Source organism: Terrapene carolina, unplaced genomic scaffold (assembly GCF_002925995.2).
Source record: "Terrapene carolina triunguis isolate 2854851 unplaced genomic scaffold, T_m_triunguis-2.0 Scaffold120, whole genome shotgun sequence".
NCBI lineage: Eukaryota > Metazoa > Chordata > Testudines > Emydidae > Terrapene > Terrapene triunguis.
The window spans coordinates 917,139-941,704 of record NW_020664471.1 but is presented as its reverse complement, the minus strand read 5'-3'; the positions used below and the strand labels follow the sequence as shown (position 1 = coordinate 941,704).

Below are 24,566 nucleotides of genomic sequence, written 5' to 3'. Positions count from 1 at the left end.
TACTGTGGGGTTTTGTACCTTATGCTGTGCTTGGCAAAAATTTCTATACAAGATTCAAGTTATGCTTGACTGATACAATCCAGCAACACTAAATCAACATTTACATTTTTTCTACCAAGAGTACTTAAGTCTATGAACAAGCAGAGGTGAATAGCTGTTTCTTGAAAAGTTAGGAATCATGTCCATTTGATTCACCATCTCTCTGAACCTTGTCTCTTTCAGAGTTTTGCAAGGTTGTTGAAGCAACAAAAAACTTGAAGGTTTTAGGGGAGGATTTTCAGAAGTGCCTGTTACTTTAGGAGCACAAATTCCATTTACTTACTGGTTCTTTCTGGGGCATTCACAAGTGTGTTGGAGGTGACGGTATCATGTGGTGTGGGATGGGAAAGGAAATATGAATAAGTAAAAATGAAGGAGTGAGAAATTAGAAAGGTAGAAATTGAGGATTTTGTGATAGAGTATACACATGAGATTCTGTGAATGACAAATACATTAAATCAAAATGGTGTGTGAGACATGGTAGCAAGGGGAGTCAAAAGCGCACATGGCTGTTTTTTACTTACAGGCAGTTGTACAGCATTATCACTGTAGAATCCAAGTACATCATAAACTAATCATAACTCTCTTTCTAAAATTCGGTAACTTTCACTTTCCATTTCTTTACTTGAAGACTCGGAAGACAAAATGCAATTATTTCCTTGTAGTCATCCTTTCTCTGTACAAATTCTGTTTAGATTACAATTTGCTTCAGAAATAATTTTCTAAATCTATTATAAATTTTTCCACTTTCATGTGACTGACAAACTGTGAGTGGGTTTGTTCCTTTCACTGTTTTTAAGAAGCAGATTAGATTTGTAATTCAGCTTTATTATATGTAATCTTGCCAGAGTCTGATAGAAAGATTTAACTCCCAAGCGGAGATTCCAGGATTCTTGGTAAGATGCCAGTCATTTTCCCTTTTCAGCATCTGGAGAAGGACGAAACTGGCCTTCTCCAAGACACTTTTTTCCTGGGTCTTGGTGGTGGCTCCCCATGCCCCCAAATCTTTTTGTATCTGCATCTAGCTAATACGTGTCTGGTAAATTGTTCAAACATTATGTATAGACGTTTTCTATCAATAGAAACATTCTATCGGGAGATGTGGGAGTTCACAAAAACCACAAGGGTGGGCAGACTTTGTGCTGTTCTAGAACTAAAATAAATGTTCTACTTATTTTAAGATGTGACTTAATTAAAATCAGATTTGCATTTTGCTTGCAGATAAATTTAACAGTGACTTGGGCATTATTGAAAAATTGAGTTTATAATATTTTGCAACTCTGTGATAGAAATAATAAATTTTAGCTTTGACTCACTTTAATACATATGGTATTAAAAACTCATTCTAATTACTCTTTCATAATTCCCTCTTACTCTGAGAACTGTTGAGGCTTTCAGATTGAGTGATAGTTTTGTTTGAACTGTGATCTTCAGTAAAGATCTAAGAATTTGTGTGTGTGTGTGGTGCACAGTGGTGTTCAAGATGTTAAGTCATCCTCTCTCAATATGGTTGACAACTGTCTAATGGCACAAACCCTAATGCCCCTGCCCCACCCCTTTCATCCCCCCTCCCTTTGTTGCTCACTCTCCCCCGTCCTCACTCACTTTCACCAGGCGGTGGCAGGGGGTTTGGGTGCAGGCCCTGGGAGGGGGTGCGGGAGCGGGTGCCCGCTCTGGGCTGGGGCAGAGGGTTGGGGTGCGGGCTCTGGGAGGGAGTTTTGGGTGCAGGAGAGGATGTGGGGTGCGGGCTCTGGGCTGGGACGGGTGTGGGAGGGGATGAGGTATGCGGGATCCAGCCAGGCAGCGCTTATCTTAGGCAGTTCCTGAAAGCGACCAGCACATCTCTCTGGCAATGGCTCCTAAGGCAGTTCCTGGCCAATGGGTGCTGTGGAGTTGGTGGCTTGGGGCAGGGGCAGCGCGGGGAGACCCCCAGGGATGTGCTAGGTGCTTCAGGGAGCGGCAGGGAGTCTGCCTTAGCCCCGCTGTGCCGCCGGACTTTTAGCACTTAAAATCTCCCGGTTTGGCTTCAGTAGCCTCTGGGAGATGGAGAGAGCCTGATTCTGGGAGACTCCTGGCAAAACCAGGAGGCTTGGCAACCTTATCTTTCAAACATGCAGGGTGGCTTACACTGTACTTGCCTAGTGTAATACTTCCAGTCAGTATAACTTTATGGATCAACTGTTAACTGAAGCTGATGGATGGTTACTCCATTACCTCTGCAGCAGAGCAAACTTTTAATTACCTGCCTGAAAACATATTTAAACAGAAGCTCTGAGCAAATAATAAAAATTATAGGCCTGATTTGGTAAATACTCTTCTAGAAAGGAAAGGCTTTAAAAACTAATGTAAGCTTTTTTTATTATTATTATTTTATTTATTTAAACTAGCTAGTTACTTTAGCCTCATATCAGGAAATAAGTCAGGTGAAAAGTTTGTATAGTGAATTTTTACTTTAAAAACCGTTAAAAACCACTGTAAATACAAATTATTTTAATAGTGAGTGAAGTAATTTAATTCATCTGTGTATTGAAAATATTTAGGAAGCTCACATCACTTTAGTATCTTGGTATCATACAAAATACATTATACATCGAAGTAAATAGATATTTGTAGCCTACTACCAAAATAAGTTGACAGTAAAAATAGAGTGCAGCAATGTGATGTTTTTTACTTTTTGCTTTACTTTCACTTTTTAGAAGCATCTTCTCCAATTACTATATTTCAAACTTTTAACCCCCACATTTAAATTGAAATTTTCTTTTGGTTGTCAGTCTCTACCTTAAAATAAATATTGATCTGTTTTTTCCCTTTTTATTTAAGGCGTTGTCTTTTCTGAAAAAATTCTCCCCATGATTTAACATGTGGTGGAAATACTAATTTAGACTGATGGCCACCAGTGCTTTTACCACAGTATATCATGTTCACTTTCATACCCATTCATTCAGACTATTGTACCTCATATGCATTCAATTTAGGAGGGAGGCTCAGACAGAAGGCATTTTCTTTTTTCTGGAGTCACCTGAGGTTTCCAGAAACTGTAACTGTACATCAAGACTCTGAAAATGAGGCAGTCATGAATACACAAAGAGGGTATGTTTTATCACAAAACAAGAGAATCATTGGGTCATTAGACTTCTGTCTTCTATATCATTCACAGATACTGGTCTGTGCCACCTATGTAGATGACCCCTCAGGAGTGAGAATGGACTCTCACAAAACTCTTCTGGTGACTATTTACTCAGCAAGATGGACAAGAAATATCTCACAGAATGAGTAGATCTGTGGTAGACCTGTGCTGATGGCTTCGTGGTCTTAGAATAGTGACCAGAGGCTTGCCACTCACATAAAGATACACCAGCAGTGATCTTTGTTTCTCTTTGAGGGAAAACTCTGCTAGTGAGGGATGCTTTCTCCATCCACCGGGAAAGAAGGCATGTGTGGCAATTCACCTGTACTTCTGGTATCAAAGTCTTGGTCAAGGTCGTGGGGCATGATTTTATTATTCTAGAGTCCCAGATGGATGATTCCTTATTCTCCTTAGGATGGCAGAGTCCCATCCTGATAGGCTGAGAATGTTGCTTTGGACAATTAGAGTGCTTCACTCTGTCTCAGTGCATGAATGCAATTAATTTCAAATAGGGTACAGAACAGTAGATGTGGTATCCCTAGGGTACGTCTACACTACCTGCTAGACGCGATAAATCAATCCCCGATTGCTCTACCATTGACTCCTGTACTCCACTGCGGCAAGAGGCGGAAGCGGAGTCGACAGGGGAGCGGCAGCAGTCGACCCCACACCGTGAGGACACGAGGTACATCGACTTCAGCTACCCTATTCTCGTAGCTGAAGTTGCGTATCTTAAGTCAATTTTCCCCCTGCCCCCTTGGATCTGATATAGTTGGGTCTAGGTCTGGAGGTCAATGGTAATCCTAAACAGGAGAGCTCCAATTGCTTGTCGCAGGAAGATTTCAGTCAGATATCTGTGCTAAATACATTTTCAACCATTATTATTCAGACATGACCAGGAAGGAATCCCACTTCATTTTCTTCTCATAGAATCTATTTCTGAAGAATGTGGAGCTTGAATTCTTCTTCCACCTTCAGGGGTTGTCTTTCAGGATGACTCCTACTGCACTGAGCCAAGTGTGGGGGTAGAGTGGGGAACAAGTTGTTTGCACTCTTGTCCCTCACTGGATTTAACTATTTTCACTCTACAGCTTTTATTATTTCACATTATTGGGATATCGCTACTTACTTTTCAAGAGTGAATTTTGCAATGATGGTGTCTGTACAAACTTATTTGTATGTAATTGGAATTTAAGAGAACTCTTAATTCTCACTTTTAGAAAGAGTTAGGGAAATATTTTGGGGCTTTTGAGATATCTAAGACTGTCCTTCTGAGCATACACCAGAGCCCTTCAGCTGGCTTAATTGCAGAGGGCCAAAAACCTTAAGAGCAAGGGGAGTTTGCTGCATGGCTCACTCTGGTAGCATGTGTCACAAGAGTAAGAATTCTGTATATCTTCAGGGAAGCAGTTACTAAAGTAGTTTTTCCTTCTCTTGATTTGCTTATTTTATGATGTGGCAATACCAATTTGGACACTCCACAGGACATGCCAATATTGATCAGATAGTCAAGGTAGTGCAGGCTAACTACAGCTGCTTTTCATTTCTGAAAATTCTCAATTGGGTAAGCCTGCCTGTGTGCCCAGAGAGAGAAATGGGAGTGAAAATTCTGCAGCGTGGCACATAGTATTTTAAAAGACTGACAGGGGACTCTTCCATACTGGTGTTGCCAGAATACAAACAGTTAGTGAGAAAAGGGAAATCCCCCTCCCCCCCATTGAATTCAGTTAAGTGGTGTGAAGTTGAATTGATTTGTCATTAACCATAACAACTGTGCCTGCATTTGTTGTGACTTTGTATGCAAAAGTCAGAGGGTCACAATATTTTGAGCAAAAAATATTTATTTTCCAGTAAGTTTAATATGGTTTAGTAATTTAATACTCTAAAACTATTAATATCACTCTGCCACAGATCCAAATTGTAGCATTAATGAAAGAATTTTGCTCAGGAGCAGGCTGGGAGGATGTACAAAGACTGATGCTTTATGAAAATGCTGCCATAGTCATGACAAACATATGGTCTTAAGTGATCACAAATTGTTCAAACTGGAGAATTTAAATAGTAAAATAGACTAGAGAAATTTAATGAGCTAATTTAAGATGTGAAAATCCAGGATAAAATAGTTTCTGTGAAAATTCTGTGAAATACCAGAGTCAATTCTCCACTGATACATTCATCCTATGATGGCAAGAGATTTACATATGGCTAAAAAAAACAAGGTATCTGCCCTGCAGATTTTTTTAATTTTTAAATAGACAATGTAATAAAGAATTAGTGGATGGAATGCAACAAATCACATGACTGAGTGGTTAGTTCTGTGGTGATGGTGGGGGGGGTTGGTACTTGTTTTAAGTTTTTTGTGTAGAATACATTAGTTTTTTTTTAAGAAGTGTAATTTCTCTATTTCATAGAATATCAGGGTTGGAAGGGACCTCAGGAGATCATCTAGTCCAACCCCCTGCTCAAAGCAGGACCAATCCCTAACTAAATCCCTAAATGGCCCCCTCAAGGATTAAACTCACCAGCCTGGGTTTAGCAGGCCAATCCTCAAACCACTGAGCTATCCCTCCCCCCATTAATTACATTTTATATATTTCCCATTTAAAATCTTACTCATTGTGGATATATTATCAAAACCTCCGTTAAATTTCATGTTAGTGGCACAAACAATTTTGATTTTAGATGCGACCGTATTGAACGTTGATCTCTCGTGCTTGCCACCCAAAACTAATCTTCCTTATTAATACTGAGTTATGGCTGATACGATATTTAGAAATCAATGCTTCAATTTCTAAAAACTTAAGTGGCTTTTTTCTTTTTTCTGCTTATAGATGCCACCTCAAATGAACAGCAAGATCTCTTTTGTCAGAAGTTGCAGCAGTGTTGTATACTGTTTGACTTCATGGACTCTGTTTCAGACCTGAAGAGCAAAGAAATTAAGAGAGCCACATTGAATGAACTGGTTGAATACGTTTCAACAACTCGTGGTGTGATTGTTGAGTCAGCATATGCTGACATAGTGAAAATGGTAAGTAAAAACTGAAGTCGAACAGTATTTATTTGATATATTTAAAACTAAATAAAATATTTCTTAGTGATCATTAGCTTCTGTCTGAATTTATATTGTTACAGTTGTGGTAGAGCATTGCCTTGGCTGACACTGCCTGTAAATTTAGTATAGTTCATTAGTAAACAACTCAAACAGCCTAAAGAATTATTTAGAAAGCTTTGTTGAATTTGTCAAATCTGAAAAGTTGCTTTATTTGGTATAGCACGGTAAATGTAGTATAGCTAAATTTTTAGATGTGACATATGAAGAGAGGTAGCTTCTGGACAAGCTGAAAAAATATCCCACAAGGTTCAGAAAATTAGAACATTTTGATTTGTTCTGCCAGTGCTCCCACACTTGAGAATTGCAATAGATGTATGGACTCTTAAGGGTAAGTGTTGGAGCTAAAACTCCAGGAGAGATTCTCATTGAAGTTAGACTCAATAGAAAGGAAGTTTCTCTACAAGGAGGAAGGAACTGGTCCTACTCAGAGTAAATGCACTTACAACTACCTTAAATCATTTAGGTGTAACTGTATAGTCTAGAGTCAGCATAAACTGATGTGTACTGCAGAGCTCTTTCTGTAAATTACTGTGGTTATAGAACAAACAAGAAATTATTTACAATTGTTACCCACAGTAACTTCTGTTTTTTGTATTCGATGTTCTTCTCTTATGTAAGGAAGAGATGTTTGTGTTTCAAAGCAATCTCTGCTTCTCATTCACTTTTTGTTTTTGACATATATATTCCATGTATTTAAATCTTGATTGACCGATAGCTCTTTTAATTTACCAATCTATAATCTTCTAAGCAACAGTTTGAAGACTTTAATATAGGAGAAAAAATTGTTCTTAGCTCTCTCTCAAATAGAGGGATCTGTAAAACCTCATTGTGACTTGAAATGTAGTAGTAATACTGATGGATTGACAACAAGTTCATAAGTATGGTCTACCATCTAGTTATAGAATAATTCTTCCCCATACCTTGTTGAACCTAATTTTTTTTCACTTTCCTGTTGTAAAACTAGCTAAATTTTCCTTTCTCTCCTCGATTGAGAGATTCTAGCTGGGTGTTTAAGGTGAAGAAAACTGGCATTGGGCAGTAGAAGAGGGTCAAGTATAGTGAAGAGGCCATTAGGAAGACTGTTGGATGGAGGACAGGTGTATAGGGGAGTGGAATGAAAAGTTGATTGAAAAGTAGTCACAGGGAAAAGGGTATTGAGCTCAGAAAGTTGAGACAGAAGATAGCATGATGAATCAGAAACTCCTGGAGATCTACTGAAGATATGATCTGGGACAGTCACCCAGAAATACAACAAGAAGCATCTTCAATAGAGTATCTCCTCTACCCTTTTTGGATCTCATGAGAAACATCCACCCTGGTTTCCACCCATGTAGCCCCTAGCCACTTAAAACATACTGTCTTGGCCTTATTGGGCTCCTTGGGGACAACCAGATAGGAAACCTTCCTCTCAAAAATGGTTTTTGAATACAAAAGAATAGCACAAGCATGTAAGGACAAAATCAGAAAGGCTAAGGCACAAAATGAGTTACATGTAGCAAGAGACATAAAAAGCAGTAAGAAGAAGTTCTTAAATATGCTAGAAGCAAGAGAAAGATGAAGGAAAGTGTATTCCACTACTTAGTGGGAAGAGAGCTAATAACGAAATCAGGAAGGCAGAGGTGTTTTAATGCCTGTTTTGCTTCAGTCTTCACTAAAAAGATTAATTGTGACTAGATGCTTAACACAGTTAATATTAACAAGGGGGAAAGAATACAAGCCAAAACAAGGAAAGAACAGGTTAAATAATATTTAGATACGTTCGATATATTCAAGTTGGCACAAGGCGTAACGGAATCAACCTAGGAACTAGTTGAAGAACTCTTGGAACTGTTAGCAATTATCTTTGAGAACTCATGGAGGACTGGTGAGGTCCTGGAGGACTGGAGAAGGGCAAACATAGTACATATATCTAATGTGATACAGGAGGGCCAGGGAGCAGTGGGAAGTGGTAGAAGGGAAGTATATAAACCCTAGGTTAATTAAGGCGTGGTTCCCTGTAGACAAGGGAGGGTTGCTACAGATTAATTGGAGCACCTGTAATCAATTAAGGTCCTGTTAGAAACTTAATAAAACCCCCTGCTTCAGGCAGTCAGGGGGAAGGAGAGAGGACTGGAGCTTGGAGGTGTGCTGTGAGACTTGGAGGAACAGAAAACCGGAGTAAAGGAGACCCTGCCCCAGCAGGGGAGGGACATTCCTTCCCCCAGCGTTTAAGGACTGAAGGTACCCCACCCAAGGGGGAAGAGGGTAAGAACCTGCAGGGGTTGAGAGGGGCTGGGACTCAGAGTGAGGAGCAAACCCAGACCCCTCCCCCGCTTCCCTCCTTTACCACCTTCCTGGGCCACTAGTGGGGCCCTCGGTGCCCCAAGAGCAGGGGTAAGGGGTGGTATTTTAGACCCCCCCCCCCAACCAAGAAAAGCGCAGGACCCACCATACTATATCGACCATCTTGTCACACTAGAAAGGGGAAAACAGAGGAACTGAGGAATGATAGGTCAGTCACCCTATCTTTGATACCTGGAAAGAGACTGAAACACATCATTTAACAATCAATTTGTAAGCACCTAGAGATAACATAAGATAACATAATAACCAACATGGATTTGTCAGGAACAAATCATTCCAACCAACCTAATATTCTTCTTTGACAGGGTTACTGGCCTAGTTGATGGGGGAGAACAGTAAATTTGATAGATTTTGATTTTAGTAAGGCTTTTGACACAATCCCACATGACATTCTCATAAACTACAGAAATGTGGTCTAGATGAAATTATTCGAAGGTGGGTACGTAACTGGTTGAAGGATCATACTCAGAGTAGTTATCAGTGATTCACAGTCTAACTGGGAGGACATATCTAGTAGGTCCAGGGTCAATGGCCAGACCCACGACAAACATTTTTGTTAATGACTTGGAGAGTGGAGTGGAGAGTCTGATTATAAAATTTGCGAATGACACCAACTAGGAGGGATTGGAAGCATTTTGGAGAATTGGTCTGAAATTAACAAGATGAAATTCAATGAAGACAAGTGCAAAGTAGTGAACTTAAGAAGGAAAAATCAAATGCACTTGTGCAAAAGTGGATGCACTTGTGCAAAATGGAGAATAACTGGATAAGCACTAGTACTGCAGAAAAGGATCTGGGAATTATAGTGGATCACAAATTGAGTATGAGCCAACAATGTGTCACAGTGGCAAAAATGGCTAGTATTTTGGGGTATATTAACAGGAATGTCATATATAAGGTATGGGAGGTAGTTTTCCCACTCTTTCTGGCACTGATGAGGCCTCAGCTGGAGTATTGTGTCCAGTTCTGGGTGCCACACTTTAAGATGTGGGAAAATTGTAGAGTCCAGGGGAGAGCAACAAATATGATAAAAGATTTAGAAAATCTGATTTGTGAGGAAGGGTTAAAAGCCACGAGGCAAGTTTAATCTTGAGAAAAGAAAACTGAGAGGAGAACTTGATAAATCTTCAAATATGCTAAGGGCTGTTCTAAAGAGGACTGTGATCATTTGTTCTCCATGTCCACTGGAGGTAGGACAAGAAGTAATGGTCTTAATCTGCAGTAAGGGAGTGTAGGTTAGATATTAGGAAAAGCATTCTAACTTTAAGGATAGTTAAGCACTAGAATAGGCTTCCTAAGGATGTTGTGGAATCCCTGTCACAGGAGGTTTTTAAGAACAGGTTAGACAAACAGCTGTAGGGAATGGCCTAGGTATACGTGGTCCTGCCTCAGCACAGAAGTCTGGACTAGATGACCTTCTGAGGTCCCTTCTAGCCCTACATTTCTATGATTTTGTTTTTCCTTCAATCTGAGAGCCAATTCTTTCCTAAAACCATAACACACTGTTATCTGGCTTAATGGAGACCTGTTTTGAACCCTTAGCAAACTGCTTTTATTCCCCCCTCCTTCTCCCTATTGGTCTGTGAACACTGACTTTTTAGTATCCAAAACTAACATCTGTTATAGAGTAGGGGAAATTCACACCCTTATTGCCGGTCCATTTTACAGTGTTCCATAAAGGTAAGGTGACTCCTAAGTCTCACCAAGTTCCTGCTGAAGATTGTGTCAGATTTTCATTTAAATCAGTTGATTAATTTCCCAGTTTTCTTCCCCAAGCACCACTGAAACAAGGGGCAAACACAATTGTTGTAGTTAGGGCTCTTTCATGTTACCTGGACAAGACCAAATCATTCAGAAGCTCCCCTAAGACTGTCCATAGCCTTTGCAGATAGTATTAAGGGTCAAGCCATTTCCTCCCTAAGGTTGTCTAAATGAACTTCTAACCGTATTAGATCTTATTATCCATCATGCCCCATCAGTGAGAATTGCCACATAGTTTGATAAAACATGGTGTAAATAGTCCAGATGAAGGTTCAGACAGAAGACTGAATTCACAGTATATGTCGTTGGCTGGCATTATCTGTACTGTTTGTTTTTTGTCAGCAGAAAGACCTGGGAGTGTATTGTATTCCAGTGACCTTAACATTTAGTGATACCAGGGGTGTTTATGCATTAGACTTTTGTGCCAAAAATGTCCTACTGTTACCACTGCCATTTCAGCCTCGCTGGTTGCAGTAAACAATAGCAATGTTAGTGTAGATGAGATTTCACGTGGCCGCTAGTAATTTAACCATCTAAGTGTACTCGGCGTAGGTTAGGCATTTGACTGGTCCAAAAATAATCAGTCAATTGGCAAGTCAGACATTGGTCAGATATTGTCGAATGTCAAAAATAGTCAACTATTTTAAAGCACCAATTTATTAGAACAGTAACAAAGAGTAAGACTTTATGATCTCCAGTAGGCTTAGCCTTAGATACTTATGCCTAATAAAATAACTAAGTTAAGTGATTTAGTTTTTGTAAACTCAGAAAAATGCAGAACACAATGAAATGATGTTCTAAAAAATGAAGGAATAATTACTAGTTTTTTTAGCAATGTTAGGTTATCATTTAAATGTTAACATTATTCAAGACTGAACAGTTACAAAAAAGAAATAAAATTAAACAGAAATAAACTAAACACAGAGGAACTATTAAAAGTCATTTAAAATGTACTTCTATGAGGTAGGCAGCAGGCCAACTCTACAGGCAGCTTAATGGCTTTGCATCTTTTCGTTATGTGTTGGAGAAAGGAGGTTTAATAACTGTGAACCCTCCTCTCCCTCCCCCATTCCTTTCTGAGTTAATTACAATATGTTTATCTAGTCATTTTAGACTGTACGCTCTTCAGGATAGGAACCGCGTCTTTTAACTTGTTTAACGTGCTTTGTAAACCACCATGTACGTTAATGGCTTGGTACACAAATAAAAATATACATACATACATACATACAGTGCTTATTCTAGAAGATTCCAGTCAATCAAGATGTTCGGTTTTTTCAATACAGGTAGCATTAGCATGTAATAAAGTGAGTGATCAAGATGTTTAGGTAAGCTAGCAACAGATAGCACCATGATGCAGTCAGAATGGCGGGCCATGGCTTGCATCAGCATTGTTGCTGAAATATTTGACTGTGATCAAATAATAGGTGGTCAGTTGATATTATTTGACTGGTCAGTTGACCAAAGCTTGGCAGATTGCTTTATATTTAATCGATAGACACACATGGGGGAGTACAAGTGAACAATGAGGCAGTATTGGTCAGTAATATAGGCAGTGGGCTCTGCATACAAACAGCCTAACCTTTATCAAGTATTTTTGTAGGCAAAGGAGAGTTTTTGAGGAAGGTTCTGAATTTGGGTAATGATAGCTTCGCAACTGTTTACAGGGAGCACCTCCATGCACGTGGGAAATCATGTGAGAAAGCACAAAGGTGCTTGGTTGTTGAAAAATTTAACAAGTGAATGATAGAGGCTGGTATCATGGGCCAATCAGAGGTAAGCATCCACAGCTCAGTAGTGAATAAGAGATGACAAGTAGGATGGGGATTGACTATGAAGCGCCTTGAAAGTGAATACAAGCAGCTTATGTTTGATATGATAGAAATGCAGGACCAGTGTAAGAAATCACAGAAAGAGGTGAAATGATTAAAACAGACTAGGAAAATGATTTTTGCAGCAGCACTCTGAATGGATATGACTGGGGCAAGATTGCATTTGTCAAGGCCAGAAAAAAGGAAGTTACAGTAATCAAGACACAAGATGATGAGAGCTTGGATGAGTTTTAACTGGATGGATGGATATGAGAGATCTTACTTTTGAGCAGTTCAGAAAGAATCAGCAAGATTTAGACATAGCTTGGATGTGAGGATCTAGCGAGAAGCCTGAGTTGAAGATGATGCACATGTTATAGGCCTGAATGACAAACAGAATGGTGGTAATGTCAACAGTGATTGAGAGGTTCAAGGGCTAAGGTCAGTACTTTTGGTGGCAGATGCTCAGTCTTTTTCTCAAGATAATTCCAAAGCAGACTGCGAAGAGTAACCAAAGGATTTCACAATACTGGGTGACTGGACAACAAAATGGCAGATGAAATTCAGTGCTGATAAATGCAAAGTAATGACATGGCCAACTATACTTACAAAATTATGGGGTTTAAATGAGCTGTTACCACTCAAGAAAGAGATCTTGGAGTCACTGTGGATAGTTCTCTGAAAACATCCACTCAATATGCAGCAGCAGTCCAAAAAAAAAAAAAAACGGTACCAATGTTAGGAACCATTAGGAAAGGGATAGATAAAAAGACAGAAAATATCATAATACCTCTGTATAAATTGATAATACATAGAAATACTTGAATACTGTGTGCCGTTCTGGTCACCCAATCTCAAAAAATATATATTAGAATTGGAAAAGGTACAGAAAAGGGCAACAAAAATGATTAGGGGTATAGAATAGCATCCCAGTCTTTTTAATATCTCCTCATACAGACTTTTCAGCTTGGAAAAGAGACGACTAAGAGCGGATATGATAGAGGTGTATGATATCTTGACTGATGTGGAGAAAGAGTAAATAACACTTCCTTATTCACTTTCACATAACCCAAAAAAACAGGGGTCACCTAAGTTTACTCTAAGCTGCACGGCCACGCAGCAGGCTATCAAGGGCGGCACAGGCCGGGAGAGGTGCCGCTCTGCTAGCTCAGCCCCGCCGGAGCTGCTGCGGCCGGGAAGAGGTACCCCTCCCCCGGCCCTTAGCTGCTGTGGCGAGAGGGGGTTTGGGGGAGTCCCCTCTCCCAGCCGCAGCCCTGGGGCAGCCTGTACCCCAAACTCCTCATCCCCGGCCCCACCCGAGAGCCCTCACCCCCAGCTAGAGCACTCACCCCAGCACCCCAATCCTCTGCCCTGGCCCTGAGCCCTCTCCTGCACTCCAAACCCCTCATCCCCAGCACCACCCCAGAGCCTTTACCTCTAGCTGGAGCCCTTAGCCCCCAACCCTCTGCCCCAGTGCTGAGCCCCCTCCCGTACTCCAAACCCCTCGACCCCACCCCCGCCACACATCACCTCCATAGTGGTGCGCATAACAAAATTCATTCTGCACATGGACATAAAAAATTAGAGGGAACACTGGGGTCACCCAGTGAAATTAAGAGGCAGCAGGTTTAAAACAAAAAACATACAACGCACAGTCAATCTATGGAACGTGTTGCCAGGCGATGTTGTGAATGCCAAAACTATCACAGGGTTCAAAAAAACTAGATAAGTTCATGGAGGATCATCAGTGGCTTTTAGCCAAGATGGTCAGGGATGCAACCCCATGCTCTGAGTTTTCCTTCCCTCTGTTTGCCAGAAGCTGGGAGTGGATGACAGGGGGTGGATTACTCGATGATTGCCTGTTATGTTCATTCTCTCTGAAGCATCTGGCATTGGTCATGGACAGAAGACAGGATATTGGGCTAGGTGGACCATTGGCCTGACCCAGTATGGCCGTTCTTATGTTATGTTGCTCAGTCTTGCTCACCATTGCACTGCTTAGGTGATGCAATGGGAGTGGAAGCCACCTACAGTTCCCTGTAGTGTAGAGGATTCAATCAGCATGGGATAGTCCTCAGTGGAAACTATGTAGCCAGTTCCTATATCACCTTTCCTCCAGGCCTTGACACAAATGGCATTCTTGTGGAGTAAAGGGCATGTTGGGTATGGGAAAGAAGAGGGTTGATCAACCATGCTCTGGTTATACTTAACTGGCATATGGTCCTTGGGGGTTACGGTAGAGTTGGTTCTCAGCTTCTCCTTTTTGTCTCTTCTTGCGGAGGTGGGGACTCGGGCTTCTTCTTTGAGTAGTGTCCCTATGGGTGTTCCACTGTAGGTGTACAGTAACTCCTCACTTAGTCGTCCCATTTAACGTTGTTTCGTTGTTACGTTGCTCATCAATTAGGGAACATGCTCGTTTAAAGTTGTGCAATGCTCCCTTCTAACGTTGTTTGGCAGCCGCCTGCTTTGTCCACTGCTTGCAGGAAGAGCAGCCCGTTGCAGCTAGCTGGTGGGGGCTTGGAACCAGGGTGGACCGGCAGCCCCCTTATCAGCTCCCCCTATCAGCTCCCCGCTCCCCTAAGTTCCCTGTGCAGCAGCTGCCCAGCAGGCTATCAATTGCCGGCAGTTCAGCTGTCCTCCCCTCTCCCCCCCCCCGCCATGTGCTGCTCCTTCCCTCTGCCTTGGAGCTGCTCCCCGAGACTCCTGCTTGCTGTGCGGGGGTGGAGGGGAGGAAGAGAGAGGCTGTCAGGGTGTCCCCTGCTCTTGCACCCTGCTTACCCCATCTTCCATAGAGCAGGGGACACACACGACAGGGCTCAGGATGGAGGGAGCTTGCTGGCAGCAGCTGTGGTCTCAGGAGGAGGTCATTTCCCTGGCCTGCCATCACAATACAAGGGTTGTCCTCAATTCCATCGAGCCAACCCATGATTGTGGCACGAGCCCCCTGGGGTAATCCCACTGCCCATGCCGTGTCCCCCCCCCCCCCCCCCCCCGCAATAGCCATATTGGGATTCTTGGGCAACATCCACATCCCACACGTTGCGGCTGTCCAGTGTCTCTCAGAGAAAGTCCACCAATGGTTTCCTACAGTTTGGCTGTCCAGCGCTCCTGAGCCAGGTGAGGAAGAAGCTTTTGCAGAACAGGAAGAAGATCTTGAAGGGGAAGCTACCCCTCAAGGCAACTTCTCATCTCCACCAGATGAGGCTGTAATGCCCCTCGCCCCCATCACTAGGTGATAATTTTAAGAACTTTCTGGATCTTACCAAGAGGGTGGAGATGATCTGCAGATTCCCCTACAAGAGGTGGCAGATACACATCACAAGCTGGTGGATATTCTGCACACCAGCTCCTCATCCAGAATTGCCCTCCCAATTAATAAGGCGATTCCAGATCCTTCCAAAGTCATCTGGCAGACACCAGCCTCCATTGCACCAACCAGCAAGAGAGCCAACAAAAAATACTTCATCCCTCCTAAAGAGGCAGACTTCCTGTTTCAACATCTGCAATCCAATTCCACTGTAGTGGATGCAGTTAATGCATGAGGCAAGCAGCATCATGCCAAGTTGACTCCATACAATTGGGATTGATAGGATGGCGTATTTGTCAGTGATGTTACCGTTTAAAGTCTTGAATTACCAAGCTGTCATGGCCAAATAAGATTTTATTAATTATGGGAAACTCAATGCATCTGGAACATTTACTGAAGCTGCAAAAGGAGCATTTTTAGGCCAGTGTCAGAGAGGGTCAGTTAATAGCCAGAATCGTGCAAGAGATGGCACTGGACATAGCCAATTCAGTGGCCCACTCAGTCTCCAAGATAGTGGTAACGGGGCGGGCTTCTTGGCTACACCTTTCTGGGTTGCCCCAAAACTTCAGAAGATCTCCAGTTTGAAGGGCCCAAGCTCTTTGTGGAGAAGACAGATTCTTCTCGCTACACCTTGAAGGATTCCTGGGCCACATTATGCTCCCTGGTAATCTACACTGCGGGACAGAAGAGAAGATATAGCTTTCAGCCACAGCACAGGTCACAACCTCCTCAATACTCACCATCCCAGTGCTGTTATGAGCTGAAGCGTAAGAGGACCAGGGCTCAAAAGCGGAAGCAGTCAGCATTCCAATCCGTGACCTCTCAGATCGCCTCTTCTAAGCACTTTTGACAGGTTGGTCGAGGGCCCGAACAGTTATACCTTGCAACATCAGCTGCCATCTACACACTTGTCATGCCCCTTCAGAAGTCGCCTGGCCCTCTTTCACAGCAGTTGGGAGAATATCACGTCTGACAGATGGGTCCTGGAGATTATTTCGAAGGGTTACGTCATTTAATTCATGTACCTCCCCCATCCTCACCCTCCTTCCCGTCCCTCTTCGGGACCCTTCTCACGAGAACTTACTTCATCAGGAAATGGATAATTTGTTATGCCTAGGGGCATAGAACCAATCCCAGCACAACTCAGGAGCAAGGGGTTTTACTCCTACAGTAACTCCGCACTTAACGTCGTCCCAGTTAACGTTGTTTTGTTGTTACATTGCTGATCAATTGGAGAACATGCTCATTTAAAGTTGCACAATGCTCCCTTATAACATTGTTTGGCAGCCGCCTGCTTTGTCCACTGCTTACAGAAAGAGCAGCCCGTTGAAGCTAGCTGGTGGGGGCTTGGAACCACGGTGGACCGGCAGCCCCCAATCAGCTCCCCTAAGTTCCCTGTGCAGCAGCCGCCCAGCAGGCTATCAATTGCTGGGCAGTTCAGCTGTCCCTCCCACGCTGTCGTGTGCTGCTCCTGCCCTCTGCCTTGGAGCTGATCCCGGGAGCCTCCCGCTTGCTGTGCAAGGGCGGGGTGGTGGTGAGGGGTGCTAATGTCAGGGTGTGTTCCCCCCCCCCCCCCACCCCTGCACCCCATCTCCACAGAGTGTGGCGGGGACACAACAGGGCTCAGGACGGAGGGAGCTTGCTGGCAGCAGCTGCTGTCTCAACTTGAGGCAGTGTACTTAGAGTGGGGTCAGCATACTTAAAGGAGCAATGTGCGTCTCTTGTGGTCGGTCGGTCTCTCACTCTCACTCTCACTCTCTCTCTCTCTCTCTCTCTCTCTCTCACTCTCACTCTCACTCTCACACACACACACACTCTCTCTCTCTCTCTCTCTCTCTTTCTCTTTCTGCCATGCTGTGTCTCCTCCCTCCATTTGTGCTGCTTTGTAGAGTATGAGGCTACATTAACAACAATGTGTTAATCCATGAGGGCTCAGCCGAGTGCTAGTTCATCATTTAGCAGTAAGGCATTCCCTGGGAAATATCCCACCGTCTGATTCCGCCAAGCTTCACAATCATCATTGCTGTGTACAGTATTAAATTGTTTGTTTAAAACGTATAGTGTGTGTGTGTGTGTGTGTGTGTGTTTTGAAAAAAATTCCCTGGAACCTAACCTCCCCTATTTACATTAATTCTTATGGGGAAATTGGATTCGCTTAACATCATTTTGCTTAAAGTAGCATTTTTCAGGAACATAACTACAACGTTAAGCGAGGAGTTACTGTATTTCCTGACCTCCAAGGTGAAGGGAGATTGGAGGCCCATTCTAGATCTAAGGGCATTAAACAAATATGGGAAGGTGCAGAAGTTCAAGATGGTCATGCTAATAGCCATTATTCCAGCTCTAGAGCAAGGAGATTGATTGATTGATTTCCGGGTCTCGACCTACAAGATGCCGCCTTCCATATCTTGATACAACCATCATACAGGAAATTCCTATGGTTTACCCTTGTACAGGACCATTATCAGTACAGGCTGCTCCACCCAGGGTTTTCTCCAAGGTTCTCTCCATCGTAGCGGTGCACTAACCCCGGTACAGTGACTGGCGTTTATCAGCGCCAACCTCGATGCAGTACAAGCGAGAGCGTTCCTCCCACTACACAGACTCACCACCCTTACAGGTCTCATAGAGACAGTTCAGACCAGCCCCAAATGTAGGCCAGGAATTTCCTGCAGCTGCTAGGTCATATGGCAGCATGCACCTTTGTCATCCCAAACGCCTGGATGTTCATGAGGTGTCTTCAGATGCGGCTCACTTCTATCTATTCCCTGAATAGGGACAGACTAACCAAACTGCTATCACTGCCCTTCGCAGTAAAGCACTTCCTGGATTGGTGAAAAGAGCCATCCAGTGTCCAAGCAGGCATTCCATTCATGCAGCTGCCACCGATGCTGACTCTAACAGATGTCTTTCTCCTCAAATGGGATGGATGCCTCCTTAATAGGCTGGGGAGCTCACTGACACAACCACAAGGTTCTGGGCAAGTGGCTTTCCACAGAAATGACCCTCCATATCAATCTTTTGGAGCTAAGGGCTGTCAGGAACGCCTGTGCACACTTTCTGCCTTGGGGATTCTCTAGCAGATTTTCAAAAATACTATTTAACATGAACAGTGTGAAGCAGATTCCGTCAGGAAAACAAAGATGATATCTGTTTCCTTTTTGACCGCCAAAACATTTTTGTTCTCTTGTCTAAACTTCAATGGGCTTGGGAAAATTCCTGAAGAAGACTCCTTGCATTTCTGAAAAGATCCTTGCACTGTCCCTTCTGTAAGATGACTGGCTTAGATCTGGAAATGTGCTTGTAAAACTGCATCTTTTAATTTTTCTAAGTTGTAGTCTGTCCTAAAACTAAGACTTACAGCTGTGTGTAACATAATTTTTGGCATTCTTCAAACTTTGTAAGATCTTCAAGCAAAGAGACAGTGAGGAACTGATATTTCTAATGTAATAACAAATAGAAATATTTCTGGAAGGGTCTCCCTTACATTCAAATGTAGTGCTGCTAACTCACAATTTTTATTGCAAGTCATGTATGTTTGATGTTTTACTTAAAGCTCAGGTTCTTGCAGTCATGTAATTATGTGAAAATTTCAGCTTTTAATTAAAAAGAAAGAAGTTTCTAGTCCTCATGTTTGCAAATAACAGCTTGAAAATGCAGTCTAAATGCCCAGAAAACTGAAAACCGAAAGACAAAATTAACCTAATTTTTAAAAAGTCTTGTGATTTTTCTGGGGTTTTCTGTGATTTTTCTCATGACTTTTGAATATTTGGGACTGATAATAATGCAAAGGTGAAAAGAAAAGGGCAAAACAGTTGTTTAAAAACGTTCTTGTTTAGGTTCATCTTGATAAAGGCAATTGTTTAGTTTGGGCTTTTGAAATTTGATGAGCAACACTACAAGTAACCAACTTTTTTCTTTGCAGATTAGTTCTAATATTTTCAGAACACTTCCACCAAGTGATAATCCAGATTTTGATCCAGAAGAAGATGAACCTACTCTTGAAGCCTCCTGGCCTCACATACAGGTATGGGATTACTTTTTCAACCATTCTTGAAATGTAGACACTAAATGGTGATGTATTCCTATGGATGCTTCTTGGAAAGAACAATTTATTGCATCTGCTTATCATTCTCCCTTCTAAATTTAGAAACGTTTGGATTATTTTTTGAAAAAATTTAAATGCATCTTTCTGCCACACTTACACACATGAGCCCCTCAGAAAGGAGTTAGGTATGTTTTGATTCTTGAAACCAAGCCCCTATGTTTTTATTATCCTATCATAGCTGAAAACCTGGCGCATGTGTTTCATGTACAATACAGTATAGCAGTATTTTGGCTTCACTTTTATCACAATCATGTTCAAACATTGCACATTTTGTACACTTAATAGCGGATTTTCTGTATGGTTTAACTAAAGTACAGATGTATATCAACAAATTAGTTTTCCCTTTGACAGTAAAGAAAAAGGAGCAATAGACTTAATTTTTCTTTTGAGCAAGACAAGTATCTCCCTCTTCTTCCCCTCCCCCCCAAAAAAGCCTACAATACAGGCACTGTAGTTGGATAACAGTTGGCGAGTTATTTCATTGTTTCACTCCTGTACCAACCTCGTGACTTTGTAGCAGTGCTCTATTTATCACGATTGATTTGTGGTACCGTTTTCTTTCACATAACTGTTTATTTGAACAAGTAAACATAGGTTGTAGTCAGAAGGGTTCTGATCGCATGTAGTGACCATACATTAGCTTCAGCAATAAAGTATCTAGTATTTAAAGCCTGGGTTTGTGGGGGGTGTCCTCTTGCAGTAAATCAATAGAGAGCAGATAATTGTACTACCTGGTGCTCACTACTACATATCATTTGGTGATTTCAAATGCCACTTTTTAACTATATAATCCATAATTGTGCTACTTTAGTTAAATAACAGAAAATAGAGCCATGAATATTCCCTACAAAAAGTACCTGTTCAAGGCAGTATTTGGACGCTTAGTCAAGTTAAAGATACAAATTTCCCTGAGCACTGACTGTTCAGCCTAAGTTCCTAATAACGATTAACCCCTGGAGGAAAGGAAAATGTCTTTGACTGAATTTTACCTGCATGAGAAATAGCTATAATTGCAATGGGTCAGAGGCTTGATGAAAGGAAGGAGATTAGAGCAGATGGCTCCTACATACAGTCAACACATAGATCAGCTATATCAGAGGACTTTGGTCCATCAGGAGTAAGAACTGAGAAATGCTTGTGAAGTTCACTTGAAGGCATAAGACAGACATCTACCTCTCCCTGTAGAAGTGATATGGTTCTCTTGACATGCTCAGCTCTTCTTAGAGTATATGTTTCTATGGGTGCTCCACCCTATGATTTGTGTGTGTGTGTGTGTGTGTGTGTGTGTGTGTGTGTGCGCCTGTGTGCTCTCTACCAGAGCCTGCAAAGCAGTGTCTGTGGGTCTGTGCAGAGCAGCACCTCGTGCTTCCAAATAAGGGCATATAAACAGTCACGAAGCTGCTGCCACTCGCCTCCTTCTCAACCACCTCTGGCTTGAGACAGAGCAGTTGCATGTCCACTGTTCTCAGCTTCCCACTTTTCTTAACATAGACATTTTCTTTTTTTCCCTTTTGTTCAGTTTTTTTTTTTTCTTCCCTCCTGTTCTTTTTAGAGGGGGGTTTTCCCCCCCCCCCTTTTTTTTCTTTAGAACCCATGTTTTTAGTCCTTTAGCACTCTAGGTTATGCAGAAGACCCTGGGGTTTAAGCCCTGCCAGACTTGCCCCGGGTCTTTGCCCCATAGTGATGGGCATTGTAGCTGCCTCCACTGCCTTGGAGACACCTACCCACATCCTGTCAAAATTTATGGTCTGCACGGGGTTTAAAGGCAGGTCTAGAAAAGCCAGAAAGGCTAGACTTAAGAACCTTTTAATGGAAAGCTCATTAACCCCAGCGGGATCCATTCCTCTCCCTGCCCTCCGGTATTTCGGCCTCAACGTCCCAGGCTGCTCTGGTAGCTGTTGCAGTTCCAGCAGCACCTTCACAGGTTAGGACATCTAAAAACAAGCCTCTTTCTCTTGCAAGGGAAACAAGAAAGAGGGGTATAAATCCCATAAATCCCACTCTAGGGAGACCTTGCATCTCTCAAGGGGTCAAGGGCCTTGAGCAATCTACTTTCCCAGATGCTTTGCTGCATGACTCCATCCCCACTTTAGAGGCAGACTATCCACTTCCTGTGTGATCAGCATGGGCTATTCATTTGCTTGCACTCTATTTCTCTCCCTTCTCCTTTCCCCATCTCTTTTCAGGAACCCCTCTCACAAAGAGCTCTTAAAACAAGAGGTCCTGTCCCTCTTACTCCTGGGGGCGATTGAGCCAGTTCCCCCAGAATTTGTTGGAAGAGGGTTCGATTTCAACTATTTCCTAGTCCCCAAGAGGGGCTGAGGATGGAGACCGATTCTTGACCTCAGAAACCTGAGCGCACACATCCTATCGCAGCACTTCAAGAGGGTGATGCTAACCACTATAACTCCATCAATAGATCTGAGAGACTGGTTCATCACCCTCAACTTCCAGGATGCCTACTTTCATGTAGCCATCTACCCATCCCACAAATGTTTCATAATAGGCTCAGAACACTACCAGTATTAAGTCCTTCCCTTTGGGCTCTCCATGGCCTTGTGGGTCTTTACAAAGCTGCACTCAGCAATGGTGGCTCATTTACATCAGTGGGGCTTAGCAGTATTCCCATACCTGGACAGTTGGCTCCTCAGGGGTCAATCAGCTTTAGTGGTCCAGTTGGCAACTTCTAAGGCTCTAACCCTATTTCAGTCTCTGGGCCTTTGTATCAATCAGCAGAAGTCTACATTGACCCCAGTCCAAAGAGTAGACTTTTTCGGAGCCACTGTAGACTCCCTTACTGCCTGTATCCCCAAAGAGATTTTCTACTCTCTCTAGTCTTATCTCAGCAATACAGCACAGCCTGCAAACTGCAAGAACCTGCCTACAACTCGGGCCGCATGTCGGCCTCAGGTGCTTTCACATGTGGCTTAACACTGTGTACATCCCAAACAGTGACTCCAAACTCATCACAGTACCTCAAAGTTTTGGTCTCTCTCAGGTAGTGGAAGGACCCACTGAAGGTCTCCATAGGAACCCCTTCATCAGACCCCCCCCACCCTCAAAAATCCTCCCAGTAGCTAAATATCTCTTCTCTTTTGAGATGCGGGAGGAGCTCACCTCCAAGAAGCCACAGCCCATGGCAAGTGGTCTACACCAGAGGTCTCGCTCCACCTCAATATCCTGTTCAGTATGCTTATCAGCACTTCCTACTCACCATACAGGGCCAGTTCATCAGAATAATGCTGGACAACAGGGAAGCAATATAATATAGCAACCAACAGGGTGAAGCCAAGAGCCAAGTCCTTACTCGCAGATTCACTAAAACTGTGGAACTGGTGCATTTCCCATCAGATGAAAATCTCAGCATTTTATCTTTCAGGCCTACAGAATACAATTGCAGATTCCCTGAGCAGAAAATTCCTTCAGGACCATGAATGGGAGCTCAATTATTCTGTCTTTCACAGCATCTGCCAGACCTGGGATCTCCCAGAAGCAGACCTTTTAGTCACCCCAAAGAACATGAAATGTCACCTTTTCTGCTCCTAGGGAGGACATGGCTGCAATTCATTGGGAGATCCCCTGATAATACTGTGGTCGTGTATCCTGCTGTATGCTTACCCATTGCTACCTCTCATTCTCAAGACATTACTCAAACTGCAACAGGAAAGAGCAAGGGTTATCCTCATAGCGCTGCCCTATCCAAGACAAGTGTGGTACTCTAACCTCCTTCGTCTATCTGTCGCAGTGCCTCTCTGTCTTCCTCTCTCAGGAAGAATCTCTTGTCACAGTACTCTGTGACCTGTATCCATCTAAACCCCTCCTCCCTGAACCTGAGAGGATGGTTTTTGAGCCTGGAGCTAAGCTGTTAAGATAAGTCCAGTCAGTTCTCCTATCCAGCAGGAAACCTTAGTTTTGCAAGGTTACTTACTTACGCGTCCATTCCCAGTGTTCTCTTCAATTTTCTTAAGCATCAGAAGTTCCACTGTCTAAAATCGTAGATTACCTAAATCCTAGATTTAAATCCTTGATTTAAAGAGTCAAGGTTTATCAGCGAGCTCAGTCAGAGTACATTTGGCTGCTATAATAGCCTTCCACTCACTCATTGAGGGCTTCTCAATTTTTGCCCACAATACTACAGCCAGATTCCTCAAGGGCATGTATAACTTGTTTCTCTCTGTATAGAACCTGGCCCACCAGTAAGGACCTTAATTTGGTTCTCAGTGCCCTGAGGAAACCCCCCTTTTACCAGTGGCTACCTGTTCCCTCCTTCACCTCTCTCTCACGATCTTATTCTTTATAGCTATCATTTTGACTAGACAAATGGAAAAGCTTGGTGCTCACATGGCAGACCCACCGTTTACTACCTTCAATAGAGATAGTTATACTATGTCTCCGTCTTCACTTTCTCCCTGAGGTCTCTTTGAAATACCATATTAATCAAGAAATCCATCTACCAGCATTCTACCTAGAGCCTCATGCCTCCAGAGAGGAAACTAGCCTACATACCTAGATGTCAGAAGGGCTCTTGCCTTCTACCTTGACAGGACTACGATGTTCAGCGCATCCAGATTATTTGTATCATTTGCAGAGATGGTGAAGGGATAGCCTGTTTCCACGCAGACTGTCGAAGTGGGTTTCAGGATGCATTTTAACTAGGGCTGTCAAGCAATTAAAAAAATTAATTGTGCGATTAATCGCGCTGTTAATAACAGAATGCCATTTATTTAAATATTTTGTGATATTTTCTACATTTTCAAATATATTGATTTCAATTACAACACAGAATACAAAGTGTACAGTGCTCACTTTATATTTATTTTTGACTACAAATATTTGCACTGTAAAAAACAAAAGAAATAGTATTTTTTCAATTCACCTAATATAAGTACTGTAGTGCAATCTCTTTATCATGAAAGTTGAACTTACAAAAGTATAATTATGTAAAAAAAAAAAAAAAA

General features: G+C 42.5%; 1 protein-coding gene across 1 annotated transcript in view; it reads left to right on the top strand.

The window, feature by feature from the left end:
- Window positions 1-24,566, top strand: part of PPP2R5A (protein phosphatase 2 regulatory subunit B'alpha) — a 94,082-nt gene that overhangs the window by 33,242 nt on the left and 36,274 nt on the right. The window contains exons 2-3 of the mRNA XM_026652523.1: window positions 5,998-6,194; window positions 19,426-19,527. Of these exons, the coding sequence (XP_026508308.1) occupies window positions 5,998-6,194; window positions 19,426-19,527 (299 nt within the window). The remainder of the gene's footprint in view (window positions 1-5,997; window positions 6,195-19,425; window positions 19,528-24,566) is intronic.